The sequence below is a fragment of the Gymnogyps californianus genome, chromosome 12 (genome assembly GCF_018139145.2).
Source record: "Gymnogyps californianus isolate 813 chromosome 12, ASM1813914v2, whole genome shotgun sequence".
NCBI lineage: Eukaryota > Metazoa > Chordata > Aves > Accipitriformes > Cathartidae > Gymnogyps > Gymnogyps californianus.
The window spans coordinates 5,695,966-5,712,888 of NC_059482.1; the positions used below are offsets into that span (position 1 = coordinate 5,695,966).

The 16,923-nt window shown below is 40.6% G+C and overlaps 1 protein-coding gene across 1 annotated transcript; it reads right to left on the minus strand.

Moving 5' to 3' along the window:
• Positions 1 to 532: 532 nt before the first annotated feature.
• Positions 533 to 15,941, minus strand: ATMIN (ATM interactor). Its single transcript, XM_050904080.1, has 7 exons — positions 15,885 to 15,941; positions 10,205 to 10,330; positions 9,028 to 9,227; positions 6,076 to 8,046; positions 5,755 to 5,834; positions 3,025 to 3,062; positions 533 to 1,546 (listed from the first exon to the last, which is right to left on the minus strand). Exons 1-4 carry the CDS (start codon positions 15,912 to 15,914, stop codon positions 6,216 to 6,218), a joined length of 2,187 nt encoding a protein of 728 aa, XP_050760037.1. The 5' UTR covers positions 15,915 to 15,941; the 3' UTR covers positions 533 to 1,546; positions 3,025 to 3,062; positions 5,755 to 5,834; positions 6,076 to 6,215.
• Positions 15,942 to 16,923: the final 982 nt, after the last annotated feature.

Genomic DNA, 16,923 nt, shown 5'->3' on the forward strand with positions numbered 1-16,923 from the left:
GTCTGTTGTAGAAGAAAGGCACCTGTCAGTGAGCTGAAACTGTAGAGGTATTCCGTTGTGCATACAAGGTAATTAAAGATTAAATTTTGCAGGCACTGCCGAGAGGTTTGAGACGGAGCACCACTAGTGCAGCCAGCCTGGATGCTGCTGGTCAGAATCCAGCCCTGCCTGCATGCATCAGATTCTGCACGGAAGTCTACGCATAGGTTCACTTCCAGCAGAGAACCTCTCGAATGGATTTGTTTCAGGTTTATGAAATGTAGCATCTTGACATTCCGATTACATTTGTGTTGCAAGTTTAAACTTCCTAGGATTCACTGAGAAGTAGGACTACACAGGAAAACTTTTGCTGCCTCTGGAGATCAAGGACTGACATTGTAAGATAGTTTTAATTTACAAAATCTCTACCAATTCAACAGAAACCTAGCTTTCAAAAGGTAAGATGCTAAGGTGGTACTTGCCAATAGGCACTGAATACCCCACCCATGCCGCTGTAGGCAGGAGATCACAGCCATTAAAACAGAAGGCAAAAACTGATTGAAGTTAACTTTATTCCAAAATATGTATAATTTACAGGACTAAGTGCTTCATTTGTGAACAAAACGTTTCAATACTTCTGAATAACTTACTAGTAGCTTTGTGTAACACTTCAGTTTCCAACAGAGGGAAATATGAAACAGTATTTTGGCACGAGGTTTTCTCTGCATGCATTAATATACTTCAAAGTTTCACAATTACTAGGACAACATTCCTTCTTTGGGATTGTCACTTGTAAAATAGGTCTAGGAAACAAATGCTTGCTTTTATCTGTTCATTGCAAGTTTACTGGCTTAAACAGCAAGAATTAAACATGGACATCCTTTGAAAACTAAATTTGTCCACTAGATCAAAATCCCAGCAGTGATGAGAAGAAAAATATTTTAAGGACATTTCTCAGCCTTGTTAACTCACACATGCTTTGGGAAAGACTCACCCATGAGACTTATTACTCATCCGTTCCAAATAATTACACGTTTAAATTAGATCATAATCAGGTGTTGAATTCTGTAAGCTGAAAAAAATATGGCTATCTTTCATATCTAGCTTTATCATAGATGCACTTGCAAATATCTGTAGATAGAAGTACTGTCAATCTAGCTCTGCATGCAAGTGCTTGAAGCATGCATGTAAAGCATTAGTTGTTGTGAAACGTACAGTTTACATCATCACAAGTCATCTATTATATTCCATTGCTAGTTATGTTGAAGATACTGCTGTAAAGCCAGTATATGAAAAAGGATCAGAAGCAGAGGACTTCTGTTATTTAACTCAGCAGTTCCTTCAGGAGTTTCCACTGTTTCAGGCTGTCCGATTACATTGTCGGTGAAGTGGAAGAGTCGGGCGCAGGAATACAAACATACCCTCAACCTGACTGCAAGGCAATGCAGAGTTGAATGATGTAGTTCCTTGATTCTGTTCATTGCATAGCAATGGCATTTTCAACAAGAAAATTCAGTCATGCTCTAAAGCAGCAAATCCTTCTAGCGCACATTTAAATTCACATCAACTGTTAAAAAACAACAACAAAAGAAACAGAAGATGCATGTTTGCACCATGCATTGAAGCTTGGGACCATTAAACAACCCTATCCTCATGGTGTTCATACAAAGTTATTAATGGAAGTCTGTTCACAGTAGGCCTGTTCCACTAGGAACACAAGCATAGCAGCACCTTAAACCAAACATGAATCACAAAGCTTGCAAGGCCCAGAATGTTAACACCATTTTGGTGTGAATGTATTTGGAACAGTAAATTGTACATTAAGATCATATTTAAAAAACCAACACATCAGAAATACATTAAAGCAAAGGAAGGTGTACAACCTTAATGATAAAGGCAAGTACATTTGGTTCACCTCTGAGTTGTCATTTCAGTAACATACTCTTTTGCGAGTTGAGCACCCTATGTTGATTCAGGATGTATCAGTCCTATTGACTTACCCTATATTTGAAAGGCTATTAAAAAAAAAAAAACCCTAACACCCTAAGATCCCAATCCTGCCAACACTTACATCTCTACCCAGCCTCACCAAAAAAAAAAAAAAATTCAGATCTGATTAAGCACATGAGCACGTGTTAGCAGGATAAGGATTTAAAAGTGGAAGGCAGTCATCTTTATTCTGTTGCCTCTACACAACCAAGGTACATATGGCTAACAGGGAAATTCAACCTTTCGTTTTCAACAGAAAAAGTGACTGCGTGTGCGCCTTGCAATAAAAATTTGTAAGGAGTATTACACACATTAAGTTATAGACACTGATTGATTCGTTCAAAACTAGACAAAGTCTCACAAGGCTTGTTTTACAGCTGTTTATTTTACAGCTGCAAGTATATATATATATTTTTAAGATTTTGTATCCTTTGGAAGTGAAAATTTTCTAGACAAGCAGCTTTGCATAGCTAAGAATACGTAGCGTTAGTAAACTCTGACTTTAAACTACCAATTTCTCTAGGCTGACATGAAGAGTTGGGGGAAGATTCTCTCTCTACCCAAAGCAGAAAGAAGTATTTACAAGCGTATTAGCAGAAATAGATGCAAATAAAGCCAAAAGTAGAAGAAACATACATCTACTGTCATACAAACTTCTAGCATTGTGACAAACAAACATGGAAGGCAACAAGACAGACCTCTCATTTTTCAGCTGTTTTGTGCTTATGTTCTCATAGAACGCGTGTCCCAAATTTGCTATGTTTCATTTGTTTGATTTTTTGTATACTAAAGAAAAGCTCAAGTGAAACTACAAAATTCAATTTCTGAGTAGCATTACACAGGCATCCAGATAAAGATCCAGCAATCAGCGTAACAGAATTAAGCAGGAAATGCAAAAGAGTAAGTACAAGGAACATTAGTATCACTTCCAGATAAAAATTTGTGCTAAGAGGCTACAGAAAATCTGATGTTACTTTTTGTATAGCAGTTCAAATGGCAGTAGAGGATACAAAAGAGAATAAGCAAAGTTGTAAGTCACTGCTGACCAATACTTACAATAGAGACAGTGCCTTGAAAATCAAATCAGAGACAAACTGCAGAAAAAGGGAGATAAGTATCATTTTAGTACTACCAAGAAATAGTTCTGACTGAAGTTTATTTTTAAAAAACGGCCAAAATCGAAAATTAGCCATTTTAAAGAACTTGTTCAAATGTGAAGAATTCGTAATATTCAGCAACAGCATTTCAGATCAGGTTTCATTAGTTTTATTGTGGATTCAGCAAACTATGCAGTGTGGCTGCAGTCTTCACATTTTCACAAAAATACTTAGTAAATCCAAACTGAGTGACACAGGCCAGCAACACAGGATCCAAACCTGTTTCTGACTTTTATGAATAACTTATGGAGAACCAAATTTGTGAAGAAAGAAGTTAATTTTGGTCAGAATGAGCCACTTCCCTAAGACAATGCAGACATATTTAATAATTTCTTAATACTGCACTTTCAATAAATAATTTCATGTTGTAGTACTGCCTTCACCTAATTAAAGTTCAAACTGTTTTAAACCCATAGGATGAGGGAAGGGAATGGTATTTGCATGTTCTAATAAAACACACAAAGCTCATAAATACTTTTAATTACAAAGTACAATAAATGAGTAACAATTACATTGTAAGATTGCGTCCACACAAACCTTAGTTTTTTTCTGATAGTCACTGATGTGAAGAGCTTTGGCTTACACCATAAGAACGTGGCAATTCTCATTCTGATTTGTAAATTAGTTTCAAAGTTCTTTAAATGCTAGCCGGTCTCTCAGATGGCTGCAATTCAAAGCCTTCTGTAATTCTGCTCCTCATCACCTAAGATTCTTTCTCTTGCAGAAAAAAGACCGACTCTAAATTCAGAGGTAATGAACAATTTCTCTCTTCTGCCTTCTGCAGCTGTGGAAAATAACAGTTTTCCCCAAGCAGATTTACAGTAACTGCTTCTCTTTCATGCGTCAGTACAGACAACTTGCACATGGGAAACACAGCCGCCTATGCTATGAAGAAATGTTCTCTGGTATTCCAGCCAGGCGGAAGAAAGGAGAAGGAAAAACACTACCTGAAGATGCAACATTACTAGAATAATACTGCAATAGAACAAATTAACCTAATTTTGTCATTTATCTTATTTCCCAATTTCAAAGTAGGCAGGTAAATATTAATCAGCCATATCTTCAGAAGAAACAGAATTACAAGAGATGCCTTCCTTTTTTTAATATACCCCACCTTTAAGATCAGAACTCTAGGCATTGTGAAACCTGGGGGGCCTTTCCCCAAAGCAGAATTACTGTATTCCTGAGGGGAACTGCAAGATTCCTTCCTGCAGTTTCTTCAGCCAAAGACTGGAAGTGTCTGAACTCGCACCTAGAAACGCTGAAAAATTACAGGGGCAACACAGCTGTGGTTTCAGGTATTTTTCAGGAGGAAAATATGCATTTCAGGGTTAATCTAGAGATTATTTCCAGTAAAAGTAGAGATGCTTACCGTATTAGCGTGTTAACTACAGCAATTTAAAGAGTGGTAGGAAGAGACAGAAAGAAAAAAAAAGGTATCGCTCCTTTTCAACAAAACAAGCTAGCTGCAATGGATGAGTAACTTAACTCCCACGTCTTTGAATTGAGGATATGAAGCACAAAGCATAGCGAGTCTTCCAAAACTAAGGCTTGGACATACATTTACTGATGGGCTGCCTAGTAAATACACAGCCAATACCTCTCCTCTCACAATGGAGGAGTAAAGTCTGTTACAGGCCCAGGAACTCCACACAAAGAGGTTTCTCTTTTCATTTAAGGTAACAGAAACTAAAACCTATGCAGGACAAAACCAGAGGCCTACGTTTTGCAGGTATTACAGTAAGAGATAAAAATTAGTTAAGGCCAAATTCCAACATACATTCACAACTGGCTTCATTTTTTTCATGCAAATGAAAAATACTGCAAACAACGGTATGAGGGGCAAGATGAACAAAAGGTCACGTTTCTTTTCTGAAAAATCAGTTTGTTTGAATTTGACTATACTCAGAAAAACTCTCTAAAAGCTGCAGGAACTAAGGGCTGCAGATCAATGTGCAAAAGCAAGATACAGCTGTTCTGAAAGGGCTTCCGTGAGCTGATCTCCCAGCTCTGTTGTATGGATTCCAATTGTTTTTGGAAGCGGGAAGTCCAAAACCAGGAGTCTAGGTGAGTGATTATTTTAGAGAATTTCATTTCCCATTTCTAAAGATTTCTGTTAAGGTAATAGAGGTATAAACCACTGTAACATTTCTCAACTTATATCTTAATATAGCTAGGAGAATTTCAGCAAAAACAAATTATTCCAGTCTTTGAGGCACACACATTGTAACATTTGCATCTTACAGACAGAAATAATTTAAGCAAATCCCTCCTCAAGACTCTAAAAATGTTAGTCCCATTTATTACATTAGCTAAAAGGACGACATACTAATTTTCCCTATAGTTACGTATTCCAAGTTCTTTTCCTACCCTTAAAAGGGCATCAGTGCCACTCGGGGGGTGGGGGGGGTGGGGAAGTACTGCTTTCTACATATTTTTAATAATAAATATATTCAACAATTCAAGAGTCTATATGTGTCTAGTGTGTTGGACAGGTACTTGGAAAATACCAACTTATGCAGGAGAAAGAGCTGTGAAGGCATAAAGTAAAAGACGACAATACAGCTTATTATGTTCATGCCGGATTTAAAATACAAGCTACTAAAAAAAGTAAACAGAAGTAGCTTACACTAATAGAATCCTCCCCCATAAGTTCAGGGAAGCATCTGAATTGGACAGGTCAGGGTTTTGGTCCAGCACATTGGAACCCTATATGTAAGCCAGGAATAGAGAGAGAGACATATATATATATATAGAACAACTTTAAAAGTTCTTCTGTTTAAATGAAAGCAGTATCAGCTTTGTAAAGAAGATTAAGGAAAAAACATAGGCACCACATAATTTTTTTTTTTTTTTAAGGTTCAAATGTGTATTAACAAGTTACAGCCCCCCTCTTCCCCCCTGTTTATACACACATAGCTTATGTAAAGTTACATAATCAATAGAGTACCTTCAGCACGAAAAGTCTCTTAGGCCAACTGCTCATGATAACTACATTCAATAATGCAAAGTGGATGACTTGGTCAAGCCATCTCTCCCACTCCAATAACTTAATTTCAAACCAGAGGAAACAGTTCTGTTACGTAGTAGTCAATGGCTGGGCTTGTCAGAGCTCTGAAACAAGGAGCGCAGCTCTTCACAGGTCTGTGTTTCTACTGAACTGAACTGGGACTCCATTGTATTCCAGGCTAAGTCAGCCAGAAGGAAGTCATCCATTGCTGTCTGTGTCTCATTGCTGGTAAGGAATAAACTCCCTAGATTCTCAAAACAGCTATCCATAGTCTGTGTTTCAGCGCTACTGAGCTGGACTTTGCTTTCAATATTCTGAGTAGGTATATTTTTAGTAGCCAGGTATACTTCTGTCTGGGTTTCTGTATCAGATGAGTCAGTACTCATGGAGAAACTAGACTGCTTCAGAATACTTCCTAAAGGCAGATGGGTATTACTGTCCAAAAAGAAATTCAAGTCTGTCTGTGTCTGTGTATCAAACATCTCCAAACCTAAGAAGTTAGAATTTCCTCGGCAGCTATATGATTGAGTGGCACTATCTGAAAATAAGAAATCGGTCTGAGTTTCAATGTCCAGTGACTCCAAAACTGGCTCAGAGTTTAGGGTACCAAGCTCACTCTCTTCAGTCTGAGTTTGGATATTGGATGCTGAAAAGAACTCTTCAATGTCAAAGTCTATTCCTGTGCTCTGTGGTGGACCAGACGGCAGATGCGTGTCAGCATTAGAACTTGTCTCGGACAAAAGGCCACGATTATCCAGTGTCTGGCCAGACATGTTTCCTGAAAAGATGTTTTCCAGATCACTTAGTAGGTCCATTGTCTGGGTTTGATTATCCATCATGTTTTGAGGTGGAAGTATATTAGCCTGTGTATTAAAGCTGATAAGAGATTCAGACTTCACCGTATCTTGATTCAGGCTCTTGCAATTACTCCTTTGCAGCAAGGTTTGATCTATATTTGCAGGCATTAAATTGTTTTCTGGAAGTTCAATGTGAGTAGAAACATTATATGATGAATGAACATTGTCAAAGATGTCACCGCACATTACAGCCTGGTCCATTTGCACTCTTCCATCAATAGAGTCCTGCGTCCTACTGGTTTGAGTCTCTCTAGAAATGCCACACGTTGGAAAACAAACCTGACTAAAAACATCAGTCTGAGCAGCTATGGATGAAGTCAGTTTGGAAGCAGGCAGCAGCGTCTGTGTTTGTACACTGATGGGTAACGAAACCTGTGAACTGAATGACAGATCTGTCTGGGAGCAAGAGGATACAGAAGAATTGGGAGTCCAGGCTGCAGCTGGTACAAAGTTCTGTGAAACATAAGATAAGTCAGTCTGTATATTTATTGAAGAAATTTTATTCTTGTGACAAACATTCCCCAGCTCTTGCCCTGTGTTATTCGATGTAACCATGTCCAACTCAACTTGTACACCAGTACTTACTGGTTCATGATCACCAGAATTTGCCACTCTTGAAACAGGCATACTATCTTTAAATACAAGTGTTTCTGCCTCCAGTGCTGGAATCAGAATTCCTATAGATTGAGGCAATAAATGAACAGTACTTACAACTGAACCTTGATTATCAACAGCCACTACAGCCGGTTTGACAGAAGAGTCTGTTGCAGATACGTATATAGGCAAGTGAGCAAGCTGCATCACTGGAAGTTTAACCAAAGCCACCTTGGGCTTTGGTAAAAGCATCTTCGGTGTACATTTTGGCTGCATTTGGTTCGTGAAGTTCGAACTGCAGGAGCCTTCAAGAGAGGCCACTAGTTTCACTTCAGAGGACTCCAGTTCCTGAGTGCCAGGATTATTATTGTGTGTATTGATGAATGCTTCATTTGCTTTCTCTGCCAGCTGCTGATTATGTACGGAGGTTTCCATTTTCCTTTTCTTACTAGGAGGATCCCTGTGAATATGAGATCAATAATTTATACTCCTTTCAAGCACAAAACATCTGCCTTCCATTCTTTTGAGTCATTGCACTGAAAATACAAACTGAAGTCACAGATGAGCTTGGATATGAGAAGACAACTAATCCTGATTAAAACATAAAAAGACTCCATGAACTTCAGTGTTTAAAAATTTCATTCCTCACTCTCACATTTAAAAAAGAAAAAAAGGTTACCTCTTTTATGGAGAACTATTTCTAAGTGGAGGTAGAAGTTTAGATGGTTTATTCCCCCTTGTACACTAAGCACTCTGATTTGAAGAGATGTTTAATTTGTTACTTTGATGCTAACTCAGACTGAGCATTGAAGGGACAGTGCTCTTAAAGTCAGTGTACAGGTAAACGTCTCTCATGGAAACTGAAGATACAATTAGCACTCCTTCACACAAAACTTAATTTTGCAGCAGTTGAATCTCCAAGACAGACAGGCTAGGCCTCAGGAAACAGATTACCCTTTATGAAATATACGTACACGTTAAGACAACTATAAATCTAAACATGCATATACAGGCATTTAAAAAAAGAATCCATTAATACTTGCAAAGACAACTAGACTATACAAGAAAATAAACTGAGCTGCATTCCACACCACAGTTACCAGCTATAAACATTTCCAAATCATCTCTACTGTCACAGAACTGTAAAAGCAGATGCAACAAGAACCACTAGCATTTATGCCATGCAGTGCAGCGTCATCAGTACTTTTTGTTTTACATGTGGGGAAACCTGATCTTATTGATTAGACGATCATCATTGCCTTCAACAAAACAGAAACTACTAAAAGCAACAGAACAAAGAAACTGCAAACTGCTTTACAGCTAAAACAATGTGAGCCTATTTCCAATTTAATCAACAGAAAGGAGACAAAAAGCCAGTACATGGGAGACAGAGGACTTGGTGATGAATGTAAGTATGATTACTTAACTGCTTCACTTTTACCTGTGTTCTGCAGGAATTTCATGGCCAGTTCTGTAAATATGAGACAGTAATGCTGTTCTGCTGGCATAAGGGCACCCACAAGTACACTGGAAAGTCTTGCCACAGACCTCTATATGCCGCTTCAAATACCATTCTGTACCATAGGAGTTACTACATTTATCACATTTGTGCTTCTTTTCAGCATGCATTTTCATAAAGTGCTAGAATACACAATGAAAAGTAAACATTAGCCTTCAGCTAAGATAAAAAAAAGAAAATCATGTTTAGGGGAGACATTAATATTTGCATTTTTTGAAGTTGTTCAATAGCATTGAAGAGTAGAATTAAATTTTTTTTAAAAGTCTCATTAGGAATAAGTTACAAGCCTAAAGAAATCAACAGAAAGAATTTAAAGTTTGCAAATCTGCTTGTGCTATGTGCATATTAAACCACACATAAACATTTATGTGTCCTAATGCTATCGGAGGTTTCCTATGGAGATTAATAAATCTATAGATGAATCTTGCCAAAGAGTGTAGTAAGTATATGTTGCAACATGTGCACACTCCTGAAGATCTACAACTGAGCAAATAGTCTCAAGTCACACAGGTCAACTTCAGAGCAAACACCAGAATTTTTCCCTTTCATTTACAGCACCAAGTGCTAGCCACTCATCTCCCATGGTCTCCCCAGCTTATCACAGGTAATCAACAGCAGAAGAGTGCTTTTTTTACTCACTCATGCAGAAACAAGTCTTACATGTTTCCTTAAACAGGTAACTAGTAAACAAATGCATTTTGATACTAAAGCAGAGAAAAACTCTTAATTCTTGACCACTTGAAAAAGCAGTTTAAAAGCATCAGCCACATTCTAAACCTTTATTGGTTGCTACTGTGATTCCCCCCCCCCCCCTTTGATCTTTCTCCATCTTTTTAATTTGTGGAGAGGGGCTGTCTTCTAGTTTAGCAGAACATATCGGCATCTGCCTGATCAAAAGGTTCAATTCCTCTAATATCAACACGCAAACATGCAAATTCATTAACCATATGCCCATGCGGAGTGTCTGCATACAATTCTCCACCTTTTGGATATATGCTGAGAGGCTTTGCTCATATCTGAATGCAAAAGTGTACACTCTGGAGTAGAGACAGTCAGGACTAAATCAGTATGAAAATAATACTTGAGGAAATAGGAATACCTGTTTTACAAGAGAAAATTGGGAAAACGGCCTGTTTGGTCCTCTAGGGCAGCCTTCAATAGGACAGCAGTAGAATTTCCGGGAAGTTTTCAAACCCTTCCTTATTGGTGCATTAAGTTTTCCATCCTGAAAAAGAACCAGTTGAGAAGTTGACAATTCTACAGGTTTGCATACTAAAGACAACATTCAGAATACACATCAACTTTGGCTCACTGGGTTTACACACCTCAATGAGCTGAAGGCACTGTCCTAAGTGATCTGAAAGTTCAAATGGAGTTTTTCACCTACGTGGATGCTACTTTGCAAATATACCATCAAAATTACCAAGTGAAATTACAACAAGCTCTACAGAGTAGTGGTACTGTGCTATTTACTTTTACCAAGACACTCACTGCCCCGAGCCAATTATAACTGCCTTTTGTGTTATTTGAGCCAAAAAGCTTTCCCCACAGATACTAACTACACTGCTAATTCAATGTGGGTTTACTTGTTAGTAGCACAGTCTACTTGAAGCTCCATTAAAATTAATCACACACCATGTAACACAACACTTCCCTGACGTTGGAATTCTGTTGGCATTATTTAGAGTTTACTTGTAACAAAATGAAAAATGCCAAGTACACGCTGCCACTTAATTCAGATTATAAACCAAATCTCACTTAAGTCTATGAAACAACTGGTATGCTAATTCTGAACCTCCAAACATTAAGTGACTGGTATACCCGCGCCTTCCATGTGATCTGCCTCACTGACCATCATATGTACACAATAGAAGAAAGCAACATAACTTGCTCAAAGAGGACCTCAAAAATACATAGAAAAAGGACACACTAGCGGGGTTGTCCGAATTGTTCAACCACATAGAACCTGTTCCTATTGAGGACACGGCCATGGAAACCAGACAAGACATATCCCTCTGGACATATCCTATCTGAAAGAGCCTCACTGGAAACATCAGGCATCTGTGTCTAAGCAAAAAATTAAAAGTGAACTACTAAAAATCCAATGCTCAGAGTAGCTGTGAGTCTCCTTACATCCTGAGGCTGAGTAGGAGGCCAACCCAGTCCCCAGAGACAGTTACAGTAGTCCATGATGGCATCCTGATGATTATTCAGGGAAGAATTACCAGAGCACGCCCTGTTTGAGCTCTGCACCTGATTTTCCTTAGCATGACAACAGTGACAGTAAGCACAGTAAGTGGTGGAAAGTTGATTTTACACCAGTCACTCCCTAACTTCTTCGGGCAGATCTCCAGCTGCTTTGCATTTACACAGGTTAGACCAAACACAAAGAATCCACAAAGCGCAATAGTCATCCCATGTGAAACAAACGGAAAGCATGTACCACAGCTGCCAGAACACAAAGGGTTTCACTGCTCACACCCTCATTTCTTACCTAGCTACAGTTAGCCACAACCCAACAACTCTGTGTTCTGAGCTACTCATACCTTGCTTTTAAGTATTCATTTCATTTGCACTTCAGGAAGACTGTGAAGCAGATGAGTGGGACACTTCAATGATTTTGGTTTTCCTCAAATCATCTCTCAATCTAAGATACTCTGCGTAAAATGTAATCCCTTCAAGCAATATTTCAGTTATATTTCCACACATTCAACACTGCTACTTGCTGACATTGCCGCAAGTTCATTTTTGTTAATGACATACCATACCCAAAGAAGCAAAGTTTAGAGCCTCTCGACCAAAATGATCAGCTGCCATTTCATCAAGAAAACCTGGAAAAATTCTCTAAAAAGGGAGTTTTCATGTAATGTTTTAACGTTCTAAGCATCTTTATGCACAGCAGTTTTCCCCATGGACAAACCATTCATAAACAGGCCTGTTTCATCTCTGCTGAATAATTATTGTGATTATTTTTGCACCTCCTAGAGCCACTGCCCAAAATAGGAACATGACTCAAAGAAATCTAGTTGTTCCAGCCCCACTACCCCCAATTACACTTTTTAACCCCGAGTTTACCCAGAAACACTTTGACTAGATGCCAGTCTCAAAGTCCTCAGGAAAAAAAAAAGATTTGCCTTTAAGTCAAAACTATGTTTGGTCTCTCCCACTGCAGATGAAATCAATATGCTTAGTAAGCAGCAATTGGAGTTACTTATTTCTAAATAAGAAGTTTTTCAAAGTGTGTTATATTTAATGTCACAACCAAACAAATGACAAGGCAATATGGGAAATATGTTCAGGTACTTAACAGGTAAACCACAGTCAGGTTATTTAGAACTACTTATGTACTAAGGTATAGAATAACACCAAGTGTTTAAAAGCTATATAAACATGAGTGAAGATGCTTTTCTAACAGCTGGAACATAGACTTTTGAGGCACAGATCACAACAATATTGTGACAAGTTGAGAAATACTCTATACGTATAAGTAACCCTACCCAGACAGTAATCTTGTTTTGACCATCTTCAAAGTCCTCCTGGCTCTAAATGGTTAATCTCGCATCGTCTCAGAAACCTGTCTGGCCAGTCAGATTTCAGACATTCTCACAAGTCCTCTCCTTGTACGTCTGATTTTACTTCCCATGTCTCTACAATAGCCACCCACCACAATTATTGGTAGATATTTGTTCAATTAACTTCTCACAACACAGACACTTGTATTGTAAGGAATACTGACATTCGGACAGGGCTTGTGGCAGCAACATGGAAAATGGAAAGTAATAATCCTTGCTACTGATTTAGTCAAGGTGAACTTAGTGACGTCTTGCTTTCCTGCAACAGAAAGGCTTACTCCAAAGGATTAATTTAAAACAATAAGTTACAGCAGACTGTAGCCAACTATTGAAAACATTTTTTTGCAGCAGAATATCATGCATTTCTTTACTAAATAGCACGGAGAGAAGTACATTTATTCTTACTATAAAAACTATTGTGGTAGTGTAATATTTGTATTTGGGTAACCTACCCCAAGGGTAAGCTACTCTTTCCAGTTCACCACTGACTACAGCCTCCCTGCTGTCACAGGAATCCATAGAATCCTCTCCTTTACATGAACCCCTCTAGCTTCATTTTTAAACTACACAGAAGTCTTCGCCTTCTCTCCACAAAATAATACAGATAAAAGACCAAAGAATTAAAAAAAAAAAAATTCAACCCTAATACATTAAGTGCCAGTTTATACCCACTGTTCTCATTTTTTATTGGCTTAGTTAAGCTAAGGAGCCAGAAAACAAACATTTATATATCAACACTTCATCACATGTTCTTTTGTTAGGCCAAACAAGCCAAATTCTTCTAATTTCCCTTTGTCAGACACACTTGCCATTCATCATCCTTAGTAGCCCTTTTCTACACCTCTTCTGGGTTCATTTCAGCTTATTTGAATCAGATTCCTACCCTACAGTAGTGATAGAAAATATCCTTCTGACATATTTTAGGACTGCCCTTCTCACAGCAGCATTACCCTAAATGCTCATACACGTATGACCAAATAGCTTTTGCGAGTGTTTCCCATCTCAGTTATCTCTGTTACAAACCACGACTGGTCAAATTTTTTGTCATCACTTCACAAGACTATAACCTCATACTACTGTACTCGACTCTATTTTTACAGGGTAATCTTGCTTTCCTATGTAAATGTCCTTCCTCTGCAGCAACAATACCTCATAGTTTTTGGTATCAAAAGATCCTACTGGTGCTACTTTTATTAATGAAAATTAACCAAGTCAACCTCCCTTCTCTTCAGCACTACTACGTTCTCTTCTTCCCCAATAGCTTCCTACCATCTCATTTGCGAAGCTGCCTGTTCACTAATTCCTCATGTTTCACTAACAAATGCAATCTACTAAATTCTTCTTGTCTGGGGAATCAGTTATCTCTTAAAAGGAAATACTAATACTAAAATATTAGTCCAAGTCCATCTCTTTCTGGAGAAACAGAGTAACACACACCTAGATCTGTATCTTTTTACCTTCATATCTATCTTTTCATTCAAGATGCATTCTCAAGCCGTGCATAATACTGAAGATATTTTATCTAAGACATAATACAGAAAAATTAGTCTCCCTTAAGCCTCAATAACATTTTACTCTCAATTACAATGCCCTTGCAATAAGTCAGATGTTCCTGAAAATCTCCATCCGTCCATGCTTCAGTATTTATCCAAGCTATCACAAGATATAGTAACTAGGTGTATGAAATATGTTATAATTCTACAAGGCACCAATAGTTAATAGCTATCTAGGCAATTGGTGAGAAAGCAGCATTTCCTCACCCATCATACCCCAAACACGAGTTATATAACCCACTAGCTGCAGTCCTCGCTGGCTGCTGCATACGCTCAGAGCACAAGCTCACAACCGAAATGACTCTGCTGAACCTGAATTAATGTTTTCAACCTCTGTTGTACCTCCACTCATACGTACATGCAAGATACAACACATAACACACACGCAAAAGTTGTTAGCGCATATTAGGAAACGAAATGAAACAATCAGAGATAGGAGATTGCAAGTATGCTTGAGACTATTTCCTTTTGTTCATCACCAACGACCATCTGTAACACATACTTGATTCTGTAATTAGCCATTTCACAAAACAAGTATGTTTGCTGCTTGCCCACTGGGGCTGCATTTTCAGAATGCAGCTATGAATGCTGCACTTGAAGTCTTCCAGGAATAGGATTTGTCCTCACACACTTGGCATTATGATTTTGAGAAAAGTAAGGATATCTTTCCGAAAGGCCCACACTCAAATATATGCTTGCCGAACTGTGGCTCTCCTCCCCCCCAGTACATGCTGAGTTTTCTCAGGAGTACTATGGTAATGAGGGCTTGTTTCCAAAATGGCATCCATCTAGGTTTTTTTTGGCTCACAGACATTTTTAAAAAACAAACAAAAACCCCAGCATAACAGCACTCAGCGTTTGGATTATGATGGCTTGCCAACTGCTAAGGGTAAGAAACGCAGTATGTTTGCATAGCACCTCACAAGTGGGGCTATAATGCCTTACTGCAGAAAGATAAGCAATAAGCAAATGAAATAACAGAAAGTGAGTCCCAAAGAACTTTTAACTGCCTTAGTTATGTTTAACACTGGTACAAAATTGGTTATTTTCTATGAGTAATTTTAGTGGAATTCTCAATATGACCGGTCAGACTGTGCACACGCACACACTCGTGTATTTATACATATACCTGCACACACTGTTCACGTGGGGGAGATTTAAACAAGAGACAACGAGAAGCGCTTCGTTACTCCCATTTGGAACACCCTTCGCCCCCCCCGCCCCCCCATCTTAGTACACTCCACAAAGTAAACCCCAGCAAAGCTAAACACTGCAGTCGCGTCCGCGGGACCCCCCCGGGCCCGTACATGGCCGCAGGCTCCCGAGGGGCCTCGCCTTCCCGCCGAGCAGGGGCGGGGGCCGGCGGCCTGCGGCTCGGGGCGACTCCGCAGCGCGGCTGGGATGGGGAGGAGGCCGGGCCCTGGCAGGGCGAGGCCGGACCTCCAGCAGGCCCCCGCGGTGGCCCCGGGGGCTTCGGCCCGGAGCGGAAGAAAGAGCTGCGCCATTACAGAGCCCCACAGACCAAGGTGAGGGGCGGGGCGCGCCCGCCCCCCCCGCCGCCGCAGCCCCCACGGGGCTGAGCAGGAGGGAGGCGCCCGGCCGGGCCGGCATCGCCTCACCGCGCGGCGGGCCCGAGTCGGGGCGGCGGCGGTACCTGGACCGGGTGGGCCTTGCTCAGGTGCATGTTGAGGGCCGGGCTGTTGGGCAGGACCTTGCCGCAACCGGGCACCGTGCACAGGATGTTGGTCCTCACTTGGGACAGTTCTGTCACCGAGGGCCGCACCAGCTCGCCGGCGGGCGGCAGGTCCCCCACGGGCACAGGCACCGGCGCCGGGGGCCGCCCCAACCCCCCGCCACGCCGCCCAGCTGCCGCCGCTGCCGCCGCCATGTTGCTGTCAGCTGCTCGGCCCCCCCACTTCCGGGGGCGGCCGTCAAGTCATCGCCGCCGTTGAATATTCAGCAGGCGCGTGGCCTGGCCCGGCCCCGCCCCCTACGCCAGCGTCCCACTGGGAGCAGCGGCGGCGGGCGGGGCGCTGTGAGAAAACGGGCCCCGCCCCGCCCCGCCCCGCGCGCCGGAGCAACCGAGCGGGGAAACGGTGAGCGCTTTCACGGCAAAAAAGGGAATAACGGTGTGGGCGTGAGGGAGGACGTGGAACCAGAGCCTGTGGAAAAGTGCTCCCGCGGGTGGATGGGGCTGCGGCATCTCCTCTGCACAGCGCATATTTTGCACTTAATTACTGATGTAGACTTGCGTTTTAAAGAGCCAATGACACAACACACGGGAGTTTTCCCCCTATAGCTTGGCCAGTCAAAGGAAAAAATGAACGATACTGTTACCTGGGGAAGGGTTCCATGATGCGTGTAGCTCCCAGGACGTGCTGGGGCCTTGTGTTCATTTTACAGCCCCTAGCCTCTCATCTGCACGTGTTCTGCTGCTTGTGATTAATAAATACATGCCTGCTTGCCTGGAAGTGCTGCGTAGTTCCTATAATAGCCTTGGTTACAGGAAGTTAAGAGACGAAACATATATCTGAAAATCAGAGATGAACTTTTTGGTTGTTAAAAAGGGGATGGAGACTGCCTTTCCCAGAAATGAGGCAGAAACAGGCAGTAGGCCAGGTACTCACAATGTTTTAGAGTAGTTTGCAACTTTACCTTTATGGTAAATCATTATCATCTTAGGCATTTAAGTT